This window comes from Helicoverpa armigera, chromosome 16 (assembly GCF_030705265.1).
Source record: "Helicoverpa armigera isolate CAAS_96S chromosome 16, ASM3070526v1, whole genome shotgun sequence".
Taxonomy (NCBI): Eukaryota; Metazoa; Arthropoda; class Insecta; order Lepidoptera; family Noctuidae; genus Helicoverpa; species Helicoverpa armigera.
Window position 1 is genome coordinate 5061525 of NC_087135.1, and position 22768 is coordinate 5084292.

Sequence of the window (22768 nt, forward strand, 5' to 3'; positions counted from 1 at the left end):
TATCGCAGTGCGTTAATCCGGGCTTAACAACAGTTTGCACATAACTAGCCAATCGATCTTGTTTGATTGACAGGCGAGACAGGCAACAACTACAATGTGAAAACTATTTCGGTATCGATAATCGTCGCTATCGATATAATTAAGTGTACAAAATTCGTGTTACGGACAGCACTTTATTTGATGACAATGGATTGTTAAAAGCCTCGAAATTGGGATCTCTGATTTTAGGCATGTTCATTAGTAATGATTGGTTTTATTGTACGGGTTTTGCGAGTTGAGCATATTAAGGAGTGAGATTCGGAGATTGAATTATTATTTTTAGTAGTTTGTTAGGTTTTGTGTTCTTTCTATCAATTTAGTAACTTGCAACCTTTTCTATATTTGGCCATACAATTACTGATACAATATCTGTATTTAATTATTTTGCGATGTTATTATTTTTTTAAACCATGAGTAACGATTTTAGCCGCGACTACCTCAACTTATAAGGAAAGAAAAAAAAACAGACACTCCACTTAACTGCCTCATCATATTATTCCCACGAACGAAAGTGACAAAAGCGTGTATTGGCAAATAAATATAATTAAAAGCGAAGTGTGTTCGGAAACGTGACAGCGGCGGGACGTTAATGCGACCGGACTAAATAACGTTAGAGCACCCTTGTTACTGCAATTACGCCCGGCCCGGTTAAAATGTCGGACCGTTTTAAAGTTTTCATCCGGATTTGACGCGCCAGACTATAACATCAATCAGGGATGCTGATGCATTTTGAGTTTATATTTTGTGTTGCATTTGTTTATTTTAATGATTAAGTTGTCCTTTCAGTAAGAAGGTTTTTAAAGTAGTCAAAATTAATCTTTAAATATGGATATAACACTAATGACCTCTTGTTTCAAGTGGTCAAATATGACCTCAAGGGATGCCTAACAATCTAAAAAAAAATATCTTTTGATTTGAAAACTAAGTAGGTACACCTATCTTCTATTCTATTTATATTCTTAAAATCAATGCATACAAAGCAAAACATTACATAATCAATAATGAAAAAAAAAAACAATATCCCAAAAAAAACTTAAAAACCTTAAATAAATCCATTCCAGTTAACAATATAAAATCTCCGCCATAAATAATGTTTAAACAAACACCTTCAATATTGGGCTTTTCACGGGAGCTTTTATTTAAAAATATATTTACGTTCGATAGTATTTCACTGTCATTGGCGAGGCCTATAATGTGCAATTGATGTCGTATCTGTAAATACTTTAAATTGACGCCGGATAAATGAGTCAATCAGTGCGTTTATTTTTGAAAATGGTTTTCTGTACTCATTTGCGTCACAAAGAGGATATTTTTCGAAATTGTTCGATCATTTATTTGCGCTCGGTTTAATTTTGACCTGTTCTTAAAGTTGGTAAAAAATACTTTCGAATTGCAAAGACGCAGTAGCAGTAAAATATAAATTGAGTTATATTTAAGTTTGTGATTTAATAATACAAACACAACAAATCACAACCAGGTGATGGGATCTAAACGTTATATAAAATTAATTAGAAAAAAATATAACATTAATCTGAAAGTACTCTCGTTAAGGTACAGTGGTGCCCCCATCTGGATGATCCAAACTAAGTGCAAGAAATCCATATATCCAGCAAAAAAATCACTATAAGACCACAAAACGATTCCAAATCCGAATACCACCGTTCACACTACGACGTCACATGCAAATTATCGTTATAACTTGTATTCAGCCCTCAGTATGCCATCAGCGGTGAGTGCCGCCACTACCAACTTACTTCCGACTTCCAGGGATGGAAAACCAACTGAATTAAATAGTTTCCCCTGAAAACTGGGTTGTCGTAAACAATTTGGTCGACTTAGATGGACACAGGACGGCACCGGCGCGAATATTGCACCGCTTCAGGAACGTTAGTTGGTATACAGTTCTCGTCTTCGCTAACTTTTAATCAATTAAGTTTTCGATGTGATTGGGCCGCTTATACGTAGGGACAGGGAGGTCAAACAAATTTTGTTTTTGGGTTGACGTTTCAGTTAGACTTTGACCTTTGAAATTTAGGTATAATGGCTCAAAAATATCTTCTTCAACTACTACAGAAAAACTGAAGACCTTGTGGGGCTATTTCCACACTTCATACGCATGTATTTGCAAAGATAATTAAGATAAACAAGATTATTAAAACCAAACAAAGAGTTTCATAAGCTAAAGTGAAACTTCTAGTACGGGGTAAATCCCTAATATTCTTATCACGTTAGCATGTTTCAATATGAATTTATCTATCCAATCCAAAGTACTGAATTCAATATTATAGTTTGATAGCGCTACCTAACTTCTGCAACCGAGTTTCATCGCTGAAAGTCTTACGGAGATTCAATTATATTTATTGCTTTGTGCACTACGAACTCGGAAGTATACTAATTTATTTCATATTCAAAGTGATTACGTTATCTTAATATTGTTTATTTAAGTTTTTATAACATTATTTACTACTTATTATGTAAATGTAACATTATGTTAATAAAGAGAAATTCAACATTCCATATTTAAACCTTTTGAACTTAAATAAAAGTGTGTTCCATACGTTCCATAGATGGTTCTATTTTCGAAAATGTTTGACGAAAATAAAAATGGCTTCCATTAGGTAAAAGAAAAAATAATTCCATTTTTAAATGATTGGCATTGAGTTTATTCGACATAATAGAAATGAACAAAGCCAATCAAACTAGCTATTTGCTCTATTCATTGGTATTATCTACAAAGACTCGAATCATCACAGTCTGGATATCAAAGGATGCACCATAATCCCTAGCTTATTCTTTCCGCAGATCAGAAGTCCCGAGAGGGTTAAGCTCTTATGTCTTGCCTATAATAGTTCGAAGCCATTGTCTGAACCATTAGCGGAGTTAAACCCGGGGCTTGCCGACCTTCCACATAAGTTTAGTTTGGCAGAAAAATAATATGTAAGTGACAAACAATAGCGATTAAGATTCGGAGTTTTGGTGATCCTAGTTATAATTCACATGAAATCTTGTGTATCTTACTCTTTAAATTTTTATCAATCTTCAGTAATATTTATTTATTTTATTTTATTTATTACTAATATTACAATGTTCAAAGTAGTTGTAGTAGTTAGTAGTACAAAGTAACTTTGCTGTATGGAGTGAACCGATTTAAAAGGGTCTAAGAAAAGACTTAGGCCACATTTTATCCGAGTACAGGAAACATCTAATTTTAAATAATAGTTACTCATTCATAAAATCTGCACTTCTCTGTCACTGTTTGTTTACCAATTCAGCCATTGAGAATTCGGAAACTAAACTAAGAAGGAACAAATCCATTAGCGGCTACACTGGCCCAACAACTTTTAACAACAGAGATAACAGTGAACACATCAAAGTTCTACCCTCAACCCTTGAACTTAAACCCTTTCGCTAATCTGGCCGCAAGAGACGACACGCGTGCTTAATCCATCAGGAGTGAACTAATGAATGATGATAAATAGTTCCGTCAGCCGAAGAAGGGTTATTTTGGAGAATCATTGAGATTAGGATATCTCAGGAGGAACCAATAGTTGTGTTAAGACTGCTGGCAGATCACGTGTGAATCTTTGATTTTATTGTGGTCAAGTCGTGTCTTCTTATCTCATCATCCTATTATTCAACCAAACTTGCGACTATCAAGAACTGATTTTCGGAAGTTTGGTATAATTCGAGTGAGGTTTTCGTTAAAAACTGAGAGTATAATTTTATTATAATATTTATAATTTTGTTGACCTTTTTCATTTTAATTGAATGTCTACTAATTAAAATAAGCACGGTTTAATTAATTAATGAATATTGCTTATCCTGCAACGTATTGGAAAATAAAGCTCAATGGGCAGTTAAGCGTGACAAAAATAATAAAACACTTACCTACCTGCGTATAACAACTAGGTAGAGGTAGGTACAGTTGGCATTCAAAATAATATATGGTACGAGCCAACCAATTCACATTCCACACCATTGCTCTATACCATCGATTTGGCTACACTCTAACAACGGGAAACGCATCAGCGAAAAATTCAAAGCAATAAATCGCTAAAGGAACAATCGATACACGCAAACCTCATTCGAGTTGCGTTGTTATTCGATGTTCGCAAACAGGGCGCGGGCTCGCATGACTGGATGTACCCGAAACACCACTTAGTCTCGTATAATTTTCAATGAGTAATGGTTGCAGCGGTCGCAAGGAGGCCGACCTAGGTCAACGCATTACTGGCCGGAGGAGGCGCTTCCGTCACGAACAGCGATGTCTTAGAGCCGGCTATGCACTGTTATGATTCCGGACACGGCCCGATAAGGCGTTATAGCTTTTCCCGTACTGTTTTTCATATGCACAAAAAGTTTGACAGTTTCATAGTGTCAAAACAAGTGTTTGTAGGTTAGTAGGTGGTCGTAAATATTGCAGGTGTAGTTACGCGGAGACAGTTTTAATACTTGGTCATATTTCAAATGGTAGACAATATTTTAGTACAGCATAGTTGCAATAGAGTTGGCTCTTTTAATTTCTTTTAAATTTTGTTTTGTTTTAGTTATTGTGGTAAATTTTTGGTGCATTTAAACTTCTTGCTTAAACAGTTACATTACGCTACATTCTTAAGCAAACTGCTTTCTAAAAGTTCTATATTAAAATGAAGAAACTCCACAGTACCCTGTTCGTCACTTCCTGCAAGGGTGTCCAGAGATCGGTCACGCTTATCTCGTTTTGCAAACATCGGCCGATGACGCTTTGTCAGATGGACGGTCAGATACTGGGGTGATTCACTTGGGGATGACGGTTAAAGTCATTTGTAGTAGATTGAAATCGCTCTCGTGGACGGAGTAGAAAGGACATGACAAGATTAAGAAATTAATTTATATCTTGGTAAGTTGTGTAATAATATAATATATTTTTTATCGAATTAATTAGTTTTATAAATTTTTGAGAAAACTATAAAATTATCACTATTAAAAAAAAATGCTCAAGACAATGACAGAACCGACCATAGAAACAATAGTAAAAGAAAACTTGATGCATTTTATTCAAAATTATACACCACCGTCAAGTGCCTTCTCCTGTATGCCACAATATTCTCTGAGTATACATAAATAAAACAATCCATTGTCTTTAAATGCACGAGTATAAAGGAAGTTAATGTACAAAGCTGTAGTGAAAATCCCGGCTCATGTTGGTGTACTAGTCTATACCCTCTAATCTCTACTGTTTCAATTGTTTGTGGTGCAAGGTATAAGAGGAGATAGTTTGCAACGAAGACGTTTTTGGATCCGGAAGAAGAGGGACCAGCATACACTTTGTCACAATTTACTGTCATAGGTATACATAATTATAAAATGAGTGTGATTTTGGTATTATAAAATGACCACGTTGGTCTTAGTAATATTCTGTTGTAATGTGCTGGTTTGATTCTTATACTTAAAACAGATTAAATAGGCACTCCGCTTTTGAGCTTTTGTTCATATGCGTGTAGTGTATTATATCCTATGAGCTATAAAATTAAATATAGTGAAGTGAAAAGTTGGGGACAAAACAAACACTGTTGCTGATTGGATTCTCGTATTTTCGTAATTTTGGACTCACCTAATAAGTAGCTAATTTAATTTTTATATCCAGTTTGAGAAATACAAATCGCTATCTGCGTACAATCTACGCCAGTCTTGTGGGTAATGCACAACACACAGCACTCACGCGCCGCGATTGTTCTTTTCTGGCGAGGAATTAGCAAACATTTTCCAAATGCTTTTTAATACCGCACTCAGAATATCTTAGCAGATTACGTATGGAAGCTTTTAGCAGAACAGTGATAAGGTTGTAAATTAATAAGAGAAAAAGTAGTGTGTGTGTGTTATGGTTTCCTTAGCTTTTCTTCCTTCTTCTTCTTTTAGGTAAAATTGCGTACTTCATTAATTTGAAGAAAAAGACATGTTGCACCGACCCCAAATGACTTGGAAACAAGGCAGGAAGATGATGATGATTAATTTGAAGATAAAATTGATTTTCCCTGACATTTTATTTTCATAGGACTGCAGTGAGTCGTCAATGTGTTTATATATTTATATACTGAAACATATTCTCAAATAATGACAAACTTTTTCTAAAAGAACATTTACAATTAAGTCACAAAATACAGTATCTATCTTCTCAGAAAGTAGAACATGAAATCCTTCACTTGGTTCGCTTGGGATTGGATAATACAATGTAATTTGTTTCACTATATCCATTGCTACAATATCTTGAGTTGAGACTCTTGTAGCTATCTTAAACTTAGATAGGTACTTACTGCAATCTTGTGAGGATCTAAGCTTTCCTAGAAAAAATGTACGCTGTTGTAATTATTCTGACAGAGCTTGCTTGAAAGTAGGTTACTCTTTACTGGAAATAAGTGGATTTAAAGTTCAGTACAGGGAAATTGGAATTAAGAGATTTATATAACATTTTATTTCTATACGTTATTTAGTACTTAAAAATAATTTTATACCCGTCATGCTTATCTTCGGAAATCCTACAAAAAAAAAAATCGTGCTTGTGTGCAGGTCAGCCGAAATATCTTTAATGAACAATCGACCTTTATCAACACCTCGTCTAAATGTTCGCTAACTGACGGTATGCCCAAAATCAAAGCAACAATTCCAATCTTGGATTAATGCGGTGAGAATGTTGCAATGGCGGTGATGCAGCACTGTACGGTCGCGGTATAATAGTACGGTGGTACGGTGGTACGGTAGCACGGTGGCACGGTGTCACGCGGAACGGTGCGGTCGGCATATGCATCGCTCAGCGACCGCAAATGTAACCGGACACCCGTCCGGCACGTCTTGTGTGCATTGCTGGTGTCAAGCATGCGGTTTGGATGCCTGACTGATGCTGTTTAGCCGTTTGGTTCGAATTTTTGGGGTTTGTGTGTTACCTGTGTTCTGTGTGTAAATTACTGTAGTCTGATATCATCCTCCGAGCCTTTTTCCCAACTATGTTAGGGTCGACTTCCAACAGTCTAGTGTCAGTCAGTTCTACTGTAGTCTGATACCAGTATCTGTATAGTTGCAAAGTACCTACACTATTTTATATAAATGTCACATTTGAAGGTCCGTACCTTTAGCCAAATTTGATGAGTCCTGTATAAATTAAAGAAAATTTTAATTAGGTAAAATGTAGTATTGAATTTGAGTCACCAAAGTTACTGCTGACCACAAAACATGGGTTCAGTTTAAATTAGGATAATTTAATGTGTTCCCTGTATTCTCAGTATCTCATAGTTTTCCCTAGTTATAGTTAGATCCTGGATCGTACACCTCTAATGAGATTTTCGGAGAATTAAATGGAAGGATATTAAATATGTGTTAATTAGTACTTAAACACAGGGCATTATTTACACAAGTAAACTTTACAAACATGGTATAATCTACTATCAAAATTCCAGGTAACCAACCATATTACAGAATTTATGATGAAATAAAAACCCATTATAGTCCGAAATGTTGGCGTATATCCCGTCAAATCATAACCATTTGTTCAAAAAGTTATGAAAAGGGTTAATGGTAGCCGGAAGAGTACCTAACATTAAAGTAAATTATCTATTTAGCCGCTAGCACTCACCCAGGAGCTCTTCAATACTAAATTCAAAGCCTTATGAAGTGCTTTAGTACTTCTTTTTGAACTACTTACCGAAGTTTTGTTCTGTGATTTTACTTAGGACAGTTCTAAGGAGTTTTCGAAGCATTTAGAGAGAAACTTTTATTTCTTCTTGTTTAATTCAAATTAAAATAGCATTAGATATAGAAAACAGTTTATTAAATATTTTATTGCAATAAATAGGTATTGTCTCAGGGAATAGGGAATTAAACTAGTTGGGGTACCTTTTTGGTTGGACTTCTCTTTTAGTTATTTTTTTTAGGCAAGTTACATTAAATAACATACAGGTACTACGTTTCTAAAATAAAACTTTTTGTAAACACGCTACCTATATAAATTACTACGTAACGCAGTTATCTAGTGGCTGCCGTCTTTGCCATATAATCAGTGTCGCTGTAATGTGTGAAATGGAACGTTGGGCTCAATTCAACTGTGACAAGCATTTGTCGTGGTACTTAGCTTAGTGATACTTAGTAGGTATAAATATTAGTATCTATACTTTGGTCCTCGGCGATTTTTGGATATTGTACACGTTTTAAAAGAAGCAGTTACAAAAAGAGAAGAGTGTAGGTTATGTGCAAAAAAAAAACTCAAATAATTTTGTCCATGTCTCGTTACCATACCAGATTTATCAGCAAATTCATTATAAGTACTATACGAATATTATTTAAAAAAATATTTTTCTACGTTTACTTATACCTAATTATGTTCATGAAGTGACTATTATGAGATGTCTTTACGTCATAAATATTGCAGTAATCTGGTGATTGTGCGTTATTGGTATTGTGCATTCCAATTTGTTTGTTATGTCAACATCAAATTAGTATTTCAGGGTGCAGACAAGGCAATATTTGCTTAACGTGCGTCTAAGTACATAATAGGAATATTAACTATTTACCAGTCTAATCAATATTTAGTGGTCTATACAGGCAAACAGAACTGGCTTCGCGGTTTCTCCCGTGTCCTAACTGGTACTCATCTTACCGAAAGAGTCGTCCCCAAAATTTTGTCTTATTTCGTTTAGCCGTTTTATTATGATAAAACTCACTTTCCCAATCATAATATTAGTAAGGATACGTCATTCTGTACACGTCATTAGTACAAATAAATATGAGTTCGCAAGCAAATGCCATGGAAAGTATAATAAACTTTTTCTCCTTTCAAAACATTAGTCCTAATATAAAACAGCCAGTAAGAGGTATTCGGAGGAAAATAAATGTTTATTTTTTTCCTCCCGAGCGTTGAAGTTAATTAGGTAAGCTAATTAAGTGGATTTGTAGTTTCGTTTATAGCATATTTGAAAGAAAATTATACCTTAGAAATTATTCCTTTTAAAGCTTTTTTATATTCATGAGTTTAGAAGGTATAGAGATGAAACGTATCATAAAATTTTATTTTTCTTTAAAAGTGTGGTCAAAATATTTTTCTTAAGTGGCTACTTATTTAAACATTTTATTAGGTTAATAAAAATATAGGTATGAAATATTTTTTGTGTAAGTTATTTGAAACATTCTTTGGCAGCTAGCCCTCGGATACGGTCGTTGGGCTCCACTCTGTACTAAATCTGGGCGAACATTCAAATAAACAAAATTAACCCCTACTGTGCTGGAGACTGATTAACTGGCTCCAACTTTCAGGAAGGTAGGTATTACTACCTAATTACGTAGGTACGAACACTGAACCCACGGGGTTAACTCTGGTATATTTTTATTTTACTTAAAACAAGTTATTTGACAAGTTGCTTCATTTCTTTGATTATAATTCGTTCTTTGATTTGGATCTGGTTTGAATAGCTACACGTACTGGATAATTTCACAATGTATCCATATTAGTATCAAAATTAAGTCTTCAAGCAGTCATTATATTATTTTGCGTTCATGAAGATTTATTTAACGACACAACGCAAACCAAAGGTGTGCTCATTTGAATAAAACATAAAAGAAAACGCCATGTATTTCTCGAATATTCCAGCTACGGTTACAACATACAATATCCGCATTATTAAGATACATCTTTATTTCTTTCAGCTTACAAAGATAAGTCTTTTGTTACGTCACTCTTCGTTTTTAAGATCTTTCGGCTCTCGCCTGTCTAATTTCTAGTCGTCTTGTTTTTGCTGTCATTAACTTTGCAGAAGAAGTTTGTAAGATATCTGTTACATTACAACGGCTGTTTAATAGCCTCTGAGTAAATAGATGTTTAGAAGTACTTGCTAATAGCTCATGACTGACTGTGTTGATAATAATGTTAGTTTTAGATTTTCGTCGTTTGCTAAATTAGAATATAAATTGAAAATTTCGTTTACTGTAATTATCTCTGCAGTAAAAACTACACACAACTCGGGCAACTACAATTACCAGTGACAACGTTTACATCCAGTTAATAAATTATGCCGCGGACGAGCATGAAGTTATCTAACTTTTTCGCAATTAACAGAACTAGTTAACGTGGGAGTTTTACGTGAGTGTAGGTACCTAATAAGGTACATCGCTGGAGGTTCATGGTACCGGTGTCATTAGCAGGCAGCCACGATGCGTGACTCTTTATGACCCGTGACTCCCGTTTCACCCCTTCACCCTAAACGAGGACACGTGTGCGAATTAATGGTGATTTTTTCCCAATAAATCTTTGCCGACTACGAAGCTAAAAGGTCCAATTGTTATACAATTCAATTTTGTTCGGCGTTCGTATGAATTGGTTGTTTTTCTAGCGACTGCGTTGTGGTCGCTTTGGTTGGTTCGCAGTTTATTAAGTTCGATGGTTATTCATCCGGTGATCCGAATTTAATAGTCTATCCATTGGAAATAACACGGTCAAAATGGCGAAAATCTAGATAGAGCTATTTCAACGGTATTTTTTTAAGGTAAAATAATATTTTTGTATGGAAAATACCTACAAAGAACTCGGTTTTTCCTGTAATGGTTAACGGGTTATATTACATGCCTATGTATTCTAAATTATAAGCCCACATTTTACGATAGCATAAATTACAATTACACCATAAAGGTAAATTCACTTTCGGTGTTGGGCGCGCGTAACGTTGTGTGAACACATTTGCCGGCCGCGAATTCTTCATTACGCCGATTTAAGAGGAGCTAACACGTTTTATGGCCAACAATACGTGCTTATAAAATTTGCATACCTTCATTCGCACTCTTCCTCGACCATTACCTTTCCATTTGGTAAATAATTTAGGAGCCCTCTAGGACTCCGACCAAATATTAAAAGTGATGGGTCCCCGAGGTTTAATATTAGACTCCCCTCGTATTAAATTTTCTGTCACGCGAAATTCCCAAATGCATACGCCAGATATTTTTTGCACATGTTCGTATTCTGTCTTTTGTACTATTATTCGACACAGAATGTCATACTTTCCTATCGTAATTTCGATTAAGGTTCGGGTTGCTAGATTCGCAATAGTTTTCTTGTTCGTTTCACATAACTTGCAACCCTTCGTGTGTTTCTATTGATTCGTATTGTTGGTATGATGGATATTTTGTGAATGCAATTTATACAGCCCAAATGTTTCTTGGTCACCAGTTTGTGTGTACATGTGCGGTTTAGTACCTATGTTGTGTTGCACTAATGATGTAACATTAAACATTTTTACGTCGGTGAGATGTGTGCCTATATAAACGTCCCTTATATCATCGCAAAAGTCATATGGCTTCATTTCAAATTCATATTTGCAATGGGCACAATACTAAGCAAGTTGTGCAGGGCGTTGAATAATCGAGCTCATTTTATATGCATCAAATTCACAGAACAAAACTAATCTAGAGCTTGGGGGCAATAAAAATGTCCCACTTGCCAGCGCAGCATTAAAAATAGATGAGCACAAGGTGTAATCTCGGCGATTCTTATTATAAAATTTTGCATCTTAAATATTTCACATTTTTCAACACACTTCGCTTTGCGACGACGCCCCGAAAGAGGGTAATGCCGCTATTACGTCAGACAAAGTAGACTCGAGGATAGCGCTGCTGGCTTACCTATATAAAAAGCTAATTGGACGGCTTGAGATATTGTTATAATAGCGCAAGATATTTCGTACATCCTTGAAAAGTTGCGTTGACTTGATTAGGTTCTAGCATTCAGAAGGCATATCTTTCACTTGATTAGTTTGACTTCAAGTCTATGTCAACGTTTTCAACGTTGACATCACAGAACCAAACATAATAAATCTCTACAACAATAAGCGTTGATTTATCAAAATTAAATCTCTTTGTAGAGTGGAGTAATCAAATTTATCGCTCATTTGAATCTTCAATTTATTTCAAAGGGTCTGTCCGGAGACTTTAAAGTCATCACTGTTTACATTCTCATGATGCAATTATGGTAATAACATTTCTTATAATGTGTTTTCGTTGTGTCTTTGATATGACAACGATATAAAAAGTTAAGGAGACCCCTCGTTTACCTGCCTTCACCTACTTAAGACGTTTCGCTGCATCGCCAGAAAGGACAAATATGGTTCGACGTCCCCTCGTCTCGGGATACCGGGAACATTGTTTGTTCTTCGTATTTTTACAAAGCCCCGCAATAAAACGTTTGCATTTTACATTTTTTGGGGGCCATAAATAAAAGTACTCACGTAAAATTGCATTTTAAGCATTTCTAAAAGCGACCGTCACCTTTGGCCGGGATGTCGGTGGGTTTGTATAGGGACATTAAACTTTCAGGATAACGATGGGACTGCACGCATTGCGTATTGTAATTTTGGAAATTTATAGCGTACCTATTATAAAATACGCCGCTTGGTGCAGATAATTCTATTTCTATTGGTTCGACGTTACTTTGGGCTGATCTTTTGGTGTTACATTTGACTGTACTTCTAAAATCGTTACATAAACAGACAATAAATTAACAACATAAATTGCTGTTGCCCATGTCCTGCGCCGCCTACCGTTGAGTTGCTGGGGTTCAAGTGAAATTAAATTACGAGTTGACAAAATGAGTTACGCCCTTTTCTGTAGATTAACAAACAAAAACTGATGGTATGAGGGTCAGGCTGGCATTAATGTTGTTAGAGGCAAATGACTCTATTCTTCGCGGACGTGTCGGCTACTGTTCGTTCACAATGCGACAATTTAAGCCCGCCATTGTTCTTGCTTATTCCGGTCTCGATTTAGTTTCGTGCTTTTATCGTTGTCCATTTGATTCGCGGGACGCGCGCGTATCTGTCCGCGTGAGTGAGCGTCACCCGTCATAACGTTGTCACAATAAGTTCATAATGAGATTAAGTTTCGATAACACTGATTGTGTTAATGATGCCGCTTGCAAATAACGTTTCATGAGCATGTTGTTAACATGGAGTTTCTGAAATAATATACATAAAGCTGTTATTAACGTTTGGCGAAACGACTTCCATTTATGAAGTTGACAAAAAAATATTGTCTACTTATTAACCATCGCCTATAAATTATCAACATATCTGTCTGCAATATTTTTATTTACAAATCTAAAACGACCCCACAATACTCTATTTCATTTCAGATATCGCGTGCATATACTTATCTTTCAATCAGTACATACTTACAATGCACATCTGTGCATACTGCAACCCTATCCATTCGTTTTTAATTACACAAGGATGCTATCTGCGAGATAAAACCGAACTGTCCAGCAGCCAATACATTCAGTAACATTGACCGCATAGGGAGCAAAGCCCACAAATTCTCCACGGTTGGCGATCCAATTAATTTAAAAATTGCCATAACAAACGGTGGGTTTACGAAGGGCTTTATTGTTATGTAAATTTGTGCAAACTTGGTGGGCAGACGTAGGCATGACTAATTGTTAATTCGACTAATGCGCTTACGAGAGTGGGACACCGCGACCCATCCCGTGCCGATGTAATAACGGATTAGCCGCCTGACCTCGCCACGCTTCCTAAGACCATCTCTCTACTTGGGGCTCGGCTGCGAAGATACGTTTCACATCTGACGTCAGAGCAAAAATTACTTTAAAGCTCACACAGAAATACAATCATATAAATGACAGAATATCGCGATCGTTAAAAATGATTTAGGTGAAAATAATATTCTGAATGAGTTCTATAAATAAAATAATTGTCACAACAATTTCAGGACAAACCATCAATCCCAATTTAGAAATGAGTTTCAGTAATAAATGTTGTTATATGTTAATATTTTACACTAAACGACTCCTGTCTGACCTCGGTAGCTAAAATTGTATCGAACACTTCGATCACTTGAGAGGTTATTAATGGCTCTTACCTGATAATCGCTATATAATCATATTGTAGGGTTTAGCTGGTCGTTTGCCTAAATTAAGATTTATTAATGAACTGATACTTATATTTTTTAGATACACTTTCATCGATGTCATCAATAATATTGCTTTTCACAGAAATTATTTTATTAAGCATTGCTAACTGGGAACAACTTTCTTGCATCAGGGTGCAAGCCCATCTATCTTAAACGTCCCTCCATTAATTATTGCGCTCCGTTTTACGCTGTGCGTAATTATTTAATGGAGACGAATTCCGCAAGCACGCGGCGGTCGCACCGTGAAATGAAACGTTACATGCTTCAATGATGCTATTGAAGACACGGTTTTTATGCAGCAGTGCTTCGGAACCCACCCTTTTATAATATTTTTGTTTTTATGCGACTTTTTCTACGGTCATAATTAATTTTGGGATCTGTTCCGGATGTTTTAATTGAGCGTTCGTTGTTTGTTTTTGATGTACGTTATTTATTACTTACCAACGCAAATATTATAAAAAAAAAGTTTTTTTAATTAGGGACCCTTTTTACATCAATCCATAGCAACTACCCATATTTCTAAACAACACATACCAAACACATTTCTAGAACATTCAAAAAATATCCCATCGGACACAACTATAAACACAGAACATTTGACAAATCTGCGAGCTCCCTGCGCGCTTTACGGCGCAATCTGCAATCTAATCTGCACTTGAGTTCCTGAGATGCAGCACCAACTTGTCACAACTTACTCGCTTACAATGCATGTGCTACAGTAAAACCCCTCGTGTCCTAAGCGGGGCTATCCAAATCACTAGTTGGTAGAACTAATCAGTTAACTGTACTTTGGTACGAAACTTTTTGCTTCGTTAGATAAAGTGTGGTTACTTGTTTTGGTTTTGTGTTGTCATTTATGGGTGATAGTTTTGATTTACTGTCCTATTTATATTAATGCTACTTTTAGCTAGTTGTGTTCAAATATTCCAGGAACATTTTGTGTCATAGGTATGTGTACTTATGATAGTTATATCGTCTGAATGATACGAAGAAAATTAATATTTGTACCACTTTGTAAAGTATACTGTTTATTTTATTATTAATTAGACTCATATTTCTAAACTTGTGACTATATCCTTATATTGCTTATAGCTAAACATTTTCATCATCATTTCAGACAGCCATTTATTTTCAAAATAATTAATTACACGATATGCTTATTCACTTATGAATACCGGACAGAAATAAATCAGTTTTTCAGTAGCTATACATATAACCTAGCCTATGAAATACTCATTGCACTTTTTACCGAGGGACATTGGAATTGCTAATTGGCTCGACGGGGGCCATTATTTTGATTCCGAATCTGTAATGGTAGGTATTTACTCATGGAGCGTAGTCTAGACCGTATGTAACCTATATCTATACCTGTTTTTGTTTTAGGAAATATAGTAATACGTATTTAATTACATGAATAAAACTGTTTGACCTCTGTCGGTATACTCGTATTAACTAAAGCATAAATCATTCCTAAGCGTGGATACAGAGCCATGTTGATTAGCCGACTAATGATTTACCCAAGCGTTTGTGTTCCAGAATAAACAAAGGCTAATTACTTTTTAATATCACATTTACTTAAAGCCTAAACGATAACACAATACCTCCATGAGGTAAGCTTTACGCTAATGAGAAAATAATTCATGGCCTAACTTTCTGTGTCATCGTTGATAAGAACGTGTAAATTACTATATGTATAGATTACAGTATCACGCTCTTAAACACGGTTTGGCATGACGTTAAAACCCTGAAATTATCAAAACGACTACCTAAGAATGCACGCTAGGAAAACCTTGAAAAGCTGAAGGTCAAAACAATTCGGTCCCTTCATCAGTTTATTAATACCAGGGCCAATTTCATCGTAAACACGTTGGCACCAACATTAGCAATTCATATGAAATAACACATAACAATAGTAATCAGCCGTTTGGTTATGAAAGAAAAATCACATTTTGTCGTCAGGCAAGGCGGTGCCAAGCACAGATTTCGTCGGCAATGTATCGTGAAATTAGTTTAGTGGCACTATATAATTACGCGCCCTCACTTTTTATAGTCCCTCGGTCGTTGCTCGAGGGTGCCGGCCCCACGGACCGGCCTGGTATGACGAAAATGTCAACCCGGTATGCGACTTGATGAATCGACACTATTTTAAAACATTTTCTCCTCGCTGTTTCTATGATGGCTCTATAACAACAAACAATGTCTACGGGGTTCAGTAACTAAATGAAACACCAACAAACTGAAAGATACATTTCATAGATTTATTATATAAAATCTTAACGCTACATTTTGAATTTTTAACTTAATATAGTAACATGTGAAATTTACAGAGCTATTACATAAGTATAGATAATAGTAATTAGTTTATAATTATTGCGCAAGATATTCCCAAGAAGAGGGAAATCTTTAGTTTATTCACTAGAATACTTAAGTACTGAGTCTTAACTAATACAATAAACGACGAAGCTCAGATATTTCTTACGAATTTATATTCTATTTCGATTTATGTATGTACATTATGATATGAGAGAAGTCTGAAAAATACTTTCATATAATATTTGCAAAACGAAAGCTTATTTAAGCACCTATTAGGCTATATTTATTACTACTTTAGCAGTTATAGCGAAGGGCTCATTGTAAATAACGGTCACATTAGTTTTTATCACTTTTTCTACAATACATACAACAAAATGCAATTTAGCTTTAGTAACTAGGTAGGTACCTTAATGAGCAATCGAATAAATTAATACCCTTAAGTACAATTTATGTTAAGTGAGGATGAACACATATCTTGAAATTATTAAACGCTATACGATTACATGTCATTTTACTTGAATTTGATATCAAAGGACAATAATATTTTTCTATTGACGGAATACAATACGTAAAATAAATAGCATTAATATAATTTGATGCCTATGTATTACTTTTGGAATAAAATGAGTACACTACGAAATTCTGGCAGCGGATGTTTATGGCATTATTCGAAAAAATGTTTAGAAAAAATATATAGAATACTCATATAATTTAGAAACTTTTTTATATTTGACCGCTGCGAATGTAAATATATTGGTGACAATGAATATTATGTACAAGCTCTTAGGTACAATTGTATGATATGGAATCGAATAACTTGAGTAGGTACTAGTTGATACTTGAGTAATGAGCTAAAACGAGTACAGGATTTTTGTACAAAAATATTCAGAGATACTTTTCTAAAAATGTCTTAAGTTTTCTACTTTGTTTACAATCTATATTTATTTGTAAGTTGAAATAATATCCTATGTTAACTCTCATAAAACTGATTGATTTAATAATTGGCAGTGTGTTTTGGACTCACCCATTTTTATTACACATTTTTCGAAGTGAGTGAACAAAAGAAAGTGTTTTTTTTTTCGTATATTAAATTCAAGGAATATCAGTGGGCTATCAGTTTTATGAGAGCGTTTGAAGTCGATGTAGTAGTTTCTATGATATTGCTGTGATCATAAATAAAACATTAGCTTGTGCAGTTTTAAGTATATTAGAATACATTGTCTCACAACTTTGTAAATAGTCAGTACTGCCTAATTTAAATAAAACATCGGTATTAGTTTCTATAGCACTATTCGTGATTTTACAAAAAATAAATGTTGCAGCTATATTAATGAGTGATAATTTTAGTCTTAATAAGTCCACGATCAATACTTAAAAATATATTTCCTAAACGAGTTTCTTATATATCACAGGCTTAAATTATACTCATTACCGTTAGGGACGTGCATACTATACGTGTACACTTATAATAGATACAGTCAAACGAAATTAGGTAACTATTTACACAAATAGGGGAAAAATAATGAGGCGAACCCTCCCACAACCCTCGGAGATTTCAAATTACGACCGTGGTGTACCAACACACGGCAATACGTATCTTTGTATTTGAATCGTTAGTTTACAACAAATAATGTGTCTTGATCCATGAACATCAAATAAAGTCTTTGAGACCAAGAAACATTATCCGACCATACTAAACTTAACTAAACAGACTGACAGGATTAAAGTTTAGAAATACATAATTTCAAAACATTATAAAATTAAAGAAGAATGGCGAAAATGGACCCACATGATTTAAAGATCATTCATTCGCAAATCTATATGAATTTAAATAACAAGTTTGATAGAGGATTGTATAAAAAATATTGAGTTTTTAGCTCATGGGAATTAAAAGTTAGAAATAAACTAAATCTATTAAAAATTAGATAACATGCAGTTTGCGAACGCATCGTGTGTCACTGATTACGTTCCTATCTTCATAGTTAAGTAGATTCATCGCCGTACACTTGTGGACGTCTACGTTTCTACGTGTTCTACGTTTGGCAGTTATCATTTTCTTGTATTTTTTACTTAAAAATAAAATAGAAACAGCAACAATGAATAAGCAAAGTACACATTTAGTGAATAATAATTACAACGTTAGCATGTTGTATTGCTAACCTTTTTTGTGCGAACGCAAATTGGAACGTTTGTGGCTAGAGGCTGCTGTCAGTGCTGTGTTCTGTCATTCCATGTTTGGTTTTGTTTTCAACGGCTAACTTAGGATTTGAATTCGATTTTGTGGATTACTTTTTGACGACTTTCTATTTGGACTGACTATTCTGCACAACGACTACCGTATTTATCTTTGGATTCCGATTTACAAGTGATTTGGACTTATTAACCGTGCAAAATGCGTTGTGTCAATTACATTGCACGATTACGAAGACATCGTGTATTGGATGAAAATGCTCAGATAATTGAGAAAGTGTAGAGATGGGTTTAGTAGGTTATTACTGCTATTGCCCTGTAGGAACTCGGACAGTAGGGTGTTGTCTCTCATGTCATGAGCATATTATGGTACATGGGTCATGCCAGACACCAGAACTATGTTTCTGCGCCAGCTTCATTCTTGGACAATCTTAATAAATTCATTATCCTCTTCTATGTTGTGATAAAAAGTAAATAAAAGATGTATTTAATAAGGAGTATATTGTTTCATTTAGTAAACATGTTTTTATGTAATAGTTTAACACCTATATGTTTTTACACACACTGCTGCTGAGCTACAACGTGACGCCTGCGCTACGTTGTTGCGGCACGCTGCGCTAACGTAACGACACTACAATAAATTCGTGCGACTTCTCCGCTGCGGCGCAGAAGTCGCACAATTGTACATTACTGCAGTTACGCGGTGCATGCGACGGGCACCTGCAGCGCTAATGCTGCGTATGCATTAACCCTCAAGAGTTAAGGGTGACAAATCAACATCGAGCTTTGCTAGGCTGTGCTATGTTTGGTCAACTAAATAGAGCTTGCCTCGCACAGCGCTGCACAGCATGGTTTGTTTGTATCCTCATTAAAATATTAGAGACGGCCGAGTTAAAAAAACAGCACTGGACTGTGCTGTTTTTTTAACTGCTCAGCTGCACAGCTCGATGTTGATCTGTCACCCTTACACTGATGCCGTGACAACGCGACGCCTGCACAACGTAGGTAGTCGCGGCGTCTGCGCTGCCCACACTTTTATCGGATGCCTACGCTGAACAAACAGTGAAGGCGATCTTTAAGACATCGTTCATCTATAGTTTAAACCAGGTCGCCAAGTTCCTAGTTCACAAATATTCTTTTCGTTTTGAGATTTTTAGGTTATAATCTTCTACCTTGCATAACTTTTTTCTTCCAACTTTTGCAACTCATTATCCATTTGCTTTTTTGCTAGTTTTGTATAGATCTACAAGTAGTACTAAGTTTCAATTATGTACGAATCTTATATCAATGGGTCCCAGTTTACATACAAGTTCGCCATTCTTCTTTAAATAAAATCTTCGACAAACATTCAAAGTAATACCATCCCATAATCTAACAATTGTTCTATCACTTAGCCAACGAACAAAGCGTACTTATAATTTCAATTACTAAATATTTTACATTCCATTTACCAACAAAGCAACGCACAACGCTCTTTATATCCTTCCATTTATTTTTCAATAATAAAAGTGTTCGTAAAAATTTCGAGTGTCCAATAATCACCTATTCATGTTCCGCCGAGAGTTTGGAACGCACTGTTATTACTACGAGTCAGATTCACTACACTTTCAATACGTCTTTACAAAAGCTAGAGGGAGTCACATTCGGTCGAATGCACTAAGTCTTGAGCTCAAGGTACACAACTATGGAGTCACTATGAGATCGTAATGGAGCGGATGATATTGACGGATTTCCTCACGAGAATATATTGAAGTACTTCAGGCCGGCCGACACGTAAGGTATCGGTATTGCTCCAGCATAATAATTAACGGACTGAAACATGAGATAGGCGATGTTCAGAAGCTATCACACTATTTCGTTTGGATGTGTGTTCTGATTTGAGTCATTTTGTCTTGAGCATTGCTGAAACAAACAAAAACTTATTATTACCGAATAAAGATAAAAAAGTAAATAAATAGAGTTAGATGAGTTATACATTATTTTAGTCTAAGTATTTAAATAGCGTAAGTTTAATTACCTCTTGCTTTCTTTCCCAAGTTTTCATTGCAGTTTTATATTTTTCGAATTCATGACACCAATTCGAATATATTTTCTGGTACTCATTACTCTTCTCAGGAGGAGAGCACCTGTAAAAACAAAACAAAATACAATGAAAATCATAAATCCTTGAGTTAATTTAATTTATTGCGAAGAATTCACAATGATAGTTTACCTGTGCGTATCAACAGTGATGTTGTAGGAGCATAGCAAGGATCCTCCTAGCCAACAATCATATCTCCCAGCATCGGCCTCATTTACTGAAATAATCAGCAAACCATGTTCCGATGTCTCAATGTACTTCTCTGGTTTACTGCAAATAAAAAAAAACCAATATTTAATTTTTACTGTCAAAGATCAAGACTGTTTGAGCGCACTACAAAGTAATAAATACAGCGGTTTGCAGATTTGATGTTTTTGTTTAAAATTTTAATGAGACGTCCAGCGTTGGGGAATGCTCTCAATATTTTGTGATTAATCTATATCTGAAATGAATCTCTGTTCATTATGAGTCGATTCTAAATAAGGGGTTGCATTACGAAGAGACAGTCTGCGAATAAATTAATGTCTGCTTGCAATAAACAGTGATAAATATTCATGTTTTCGTAAACCCTTCGGCGTTTTTATTTGAAGTTAAGATGTTTATGAACGATAGAATATAATAAAAGAATTGACTGTAATGCATAGTCGCGGGTCTCACACAAACTAAATAAAATCCGGGAACAAAATACAAAACGAATATTCTATGTGAAAAAACGTTACTCAATTGAATGGCGCACAAAAGGATTACTTTTTACTTCGTCTATTCCTGTGGGTGGCTTAACAAGTCCGTGGGTGAATAAAACATGGTAAATAAACGCTAATACCGAAGTTTCCCCTTGCATTTTAATTGTTACAGCGGAAGTGCGATAACCGAAGATTTGGGAGCCCTTTAATTAATGTTGTTGCATGCGTGTTCACTTACAGTATTTTCTGTATAACTTTAAAAGCTATCCAAATTGTATTTATCTTCGCGACTGTACGAGTGAACATTACTTTGCAGGTGTAGGCAATTAAGTTGTGGGGCTTAAAGTGGAGCGTTTAAAGTTTTTGGGCTCAGGGGATGCATTAAACAAGAAATGGTGGTTTATCAGGCAAATATATTAGATTTAGTCGGAGTTTCGGTTCACGGTTTACGCGTTAATTGAAGAGAGCTCGTGAATTTGAACAGAAGTTTGGTGGGAAAGTTCGAGCTTACTTAACTTTCGATCGGTTTAAAGTTTAACTCTTATTCGTAGTTAATTTAATAGTATGTCTTGGGTCTTTTCGTTTTCGAATTTTAAAATTAAGATTAGTATTAGCTATATGAAAAAAAAAAATATATTTCAAACTTATTCTAACTAAAATCAGTTACATTTTATGAATTAACAAATTCTACTCACTTGAACGTGATCGGATGTCGTCCCTTCTCTCTGGAGTAGTGGTACCACGTGACTGCTCTCGGCTGCAGCACTTCGGGCATCTTGACGAAGCTGCCGAGGTGAAGGCTTTGACCCCATGTCGCTGACACGCTTTTACGAGCGATGGACGAATCGCAAATGTCAGCGGTTTCATTGGCTACGTCTTGTATTAATCTGTTTTGGAAAAATAAGATGAGAAATTTAGAATAAAACAAAATGTTGATTTCTATGTTTTGAATATGATTAAATTTTCTTTTACTCTATGTGGTACTGACTGCATTTAATTTTGAGACTTCGTCAGACGACTACGACGTAGTCGACCCGTAGCTTGCTACGTCATTTGTTGAATTTATTTAACTACCTACTGTTTTCTTTTACACTACATATTTCATTAATTTTTTAAACGATGACACGACACAAAATACTGAACCCTAATTTTAAAACAGGAATTTAACAAGTCATCAAAAATTCAAAGTTCAATTTACTACTATAATAAATCTTTGACGTTTGCAATTACTTACCCCGGCATATACTCCCTGCAGACGCCGGCGTCCCTGTCCCAGCCGCAGTAGGGATCGCGTGCGCATCTGACGCATGCGTCGTAGCGACGAGCGCATAACGCCAGTCGGAGTTGTAGTACTCGCCTGTCGGAGGCCGCGTAGAGAGAACCGTGCATTCGGGATATGGCCATCGCCTAGAGGTGATAAAATTGATATTAATTTAAAAAGTAAGCATATTAAACTTTACCTTTAATTTACAGAAACAAACAACAAAAACTTTTTTAAGAGAGTAATATTTGTCATGAAAGAAATAAATGC

At 35.3% G+C, this 22768-nt stretch overlaps 1 protein-coding gene across 5 annotated transcripts in view; it reads right to left on the bottom strand.

Annotated features, from left to right (window-relative positions):
* Positions 1–18958: 18958 nt before the first annotated feature.
* The window catches only part of LOC110384536 (semaphorin-2A), a 284393-nt gene continuing 280583 nt past the window's right edge, over positions 18959–22768 (bottom strand). For all 5 annotated transcript variants that reach the window (XM_049844508.2, XM_021345848.3, XM_049844507.2 and 2 more), the window contains 5 exons: positions 22472–22644; positions 21933–22124; positions 20687–20824; positions 20492–20600; positions 18959–20376 (listed from right to left, as the gene is read on the bottom strand). In XM_049844508.2, coding sequence (XP_049700465.1) covers positions 20320–20376; positions 20492–20600; positions 20687–20824; positions 21933–22124; positions 22472–22644 — 669 coding nt within the window. In that variant the 3' untranslated portion in view covers positions 18959–20319. The remainder of the gene's footprint in view (positions 20377–20491; positions 20601–20686; positions 20825–21932; positions 22125–22471; positions 22645–22768) is intronic.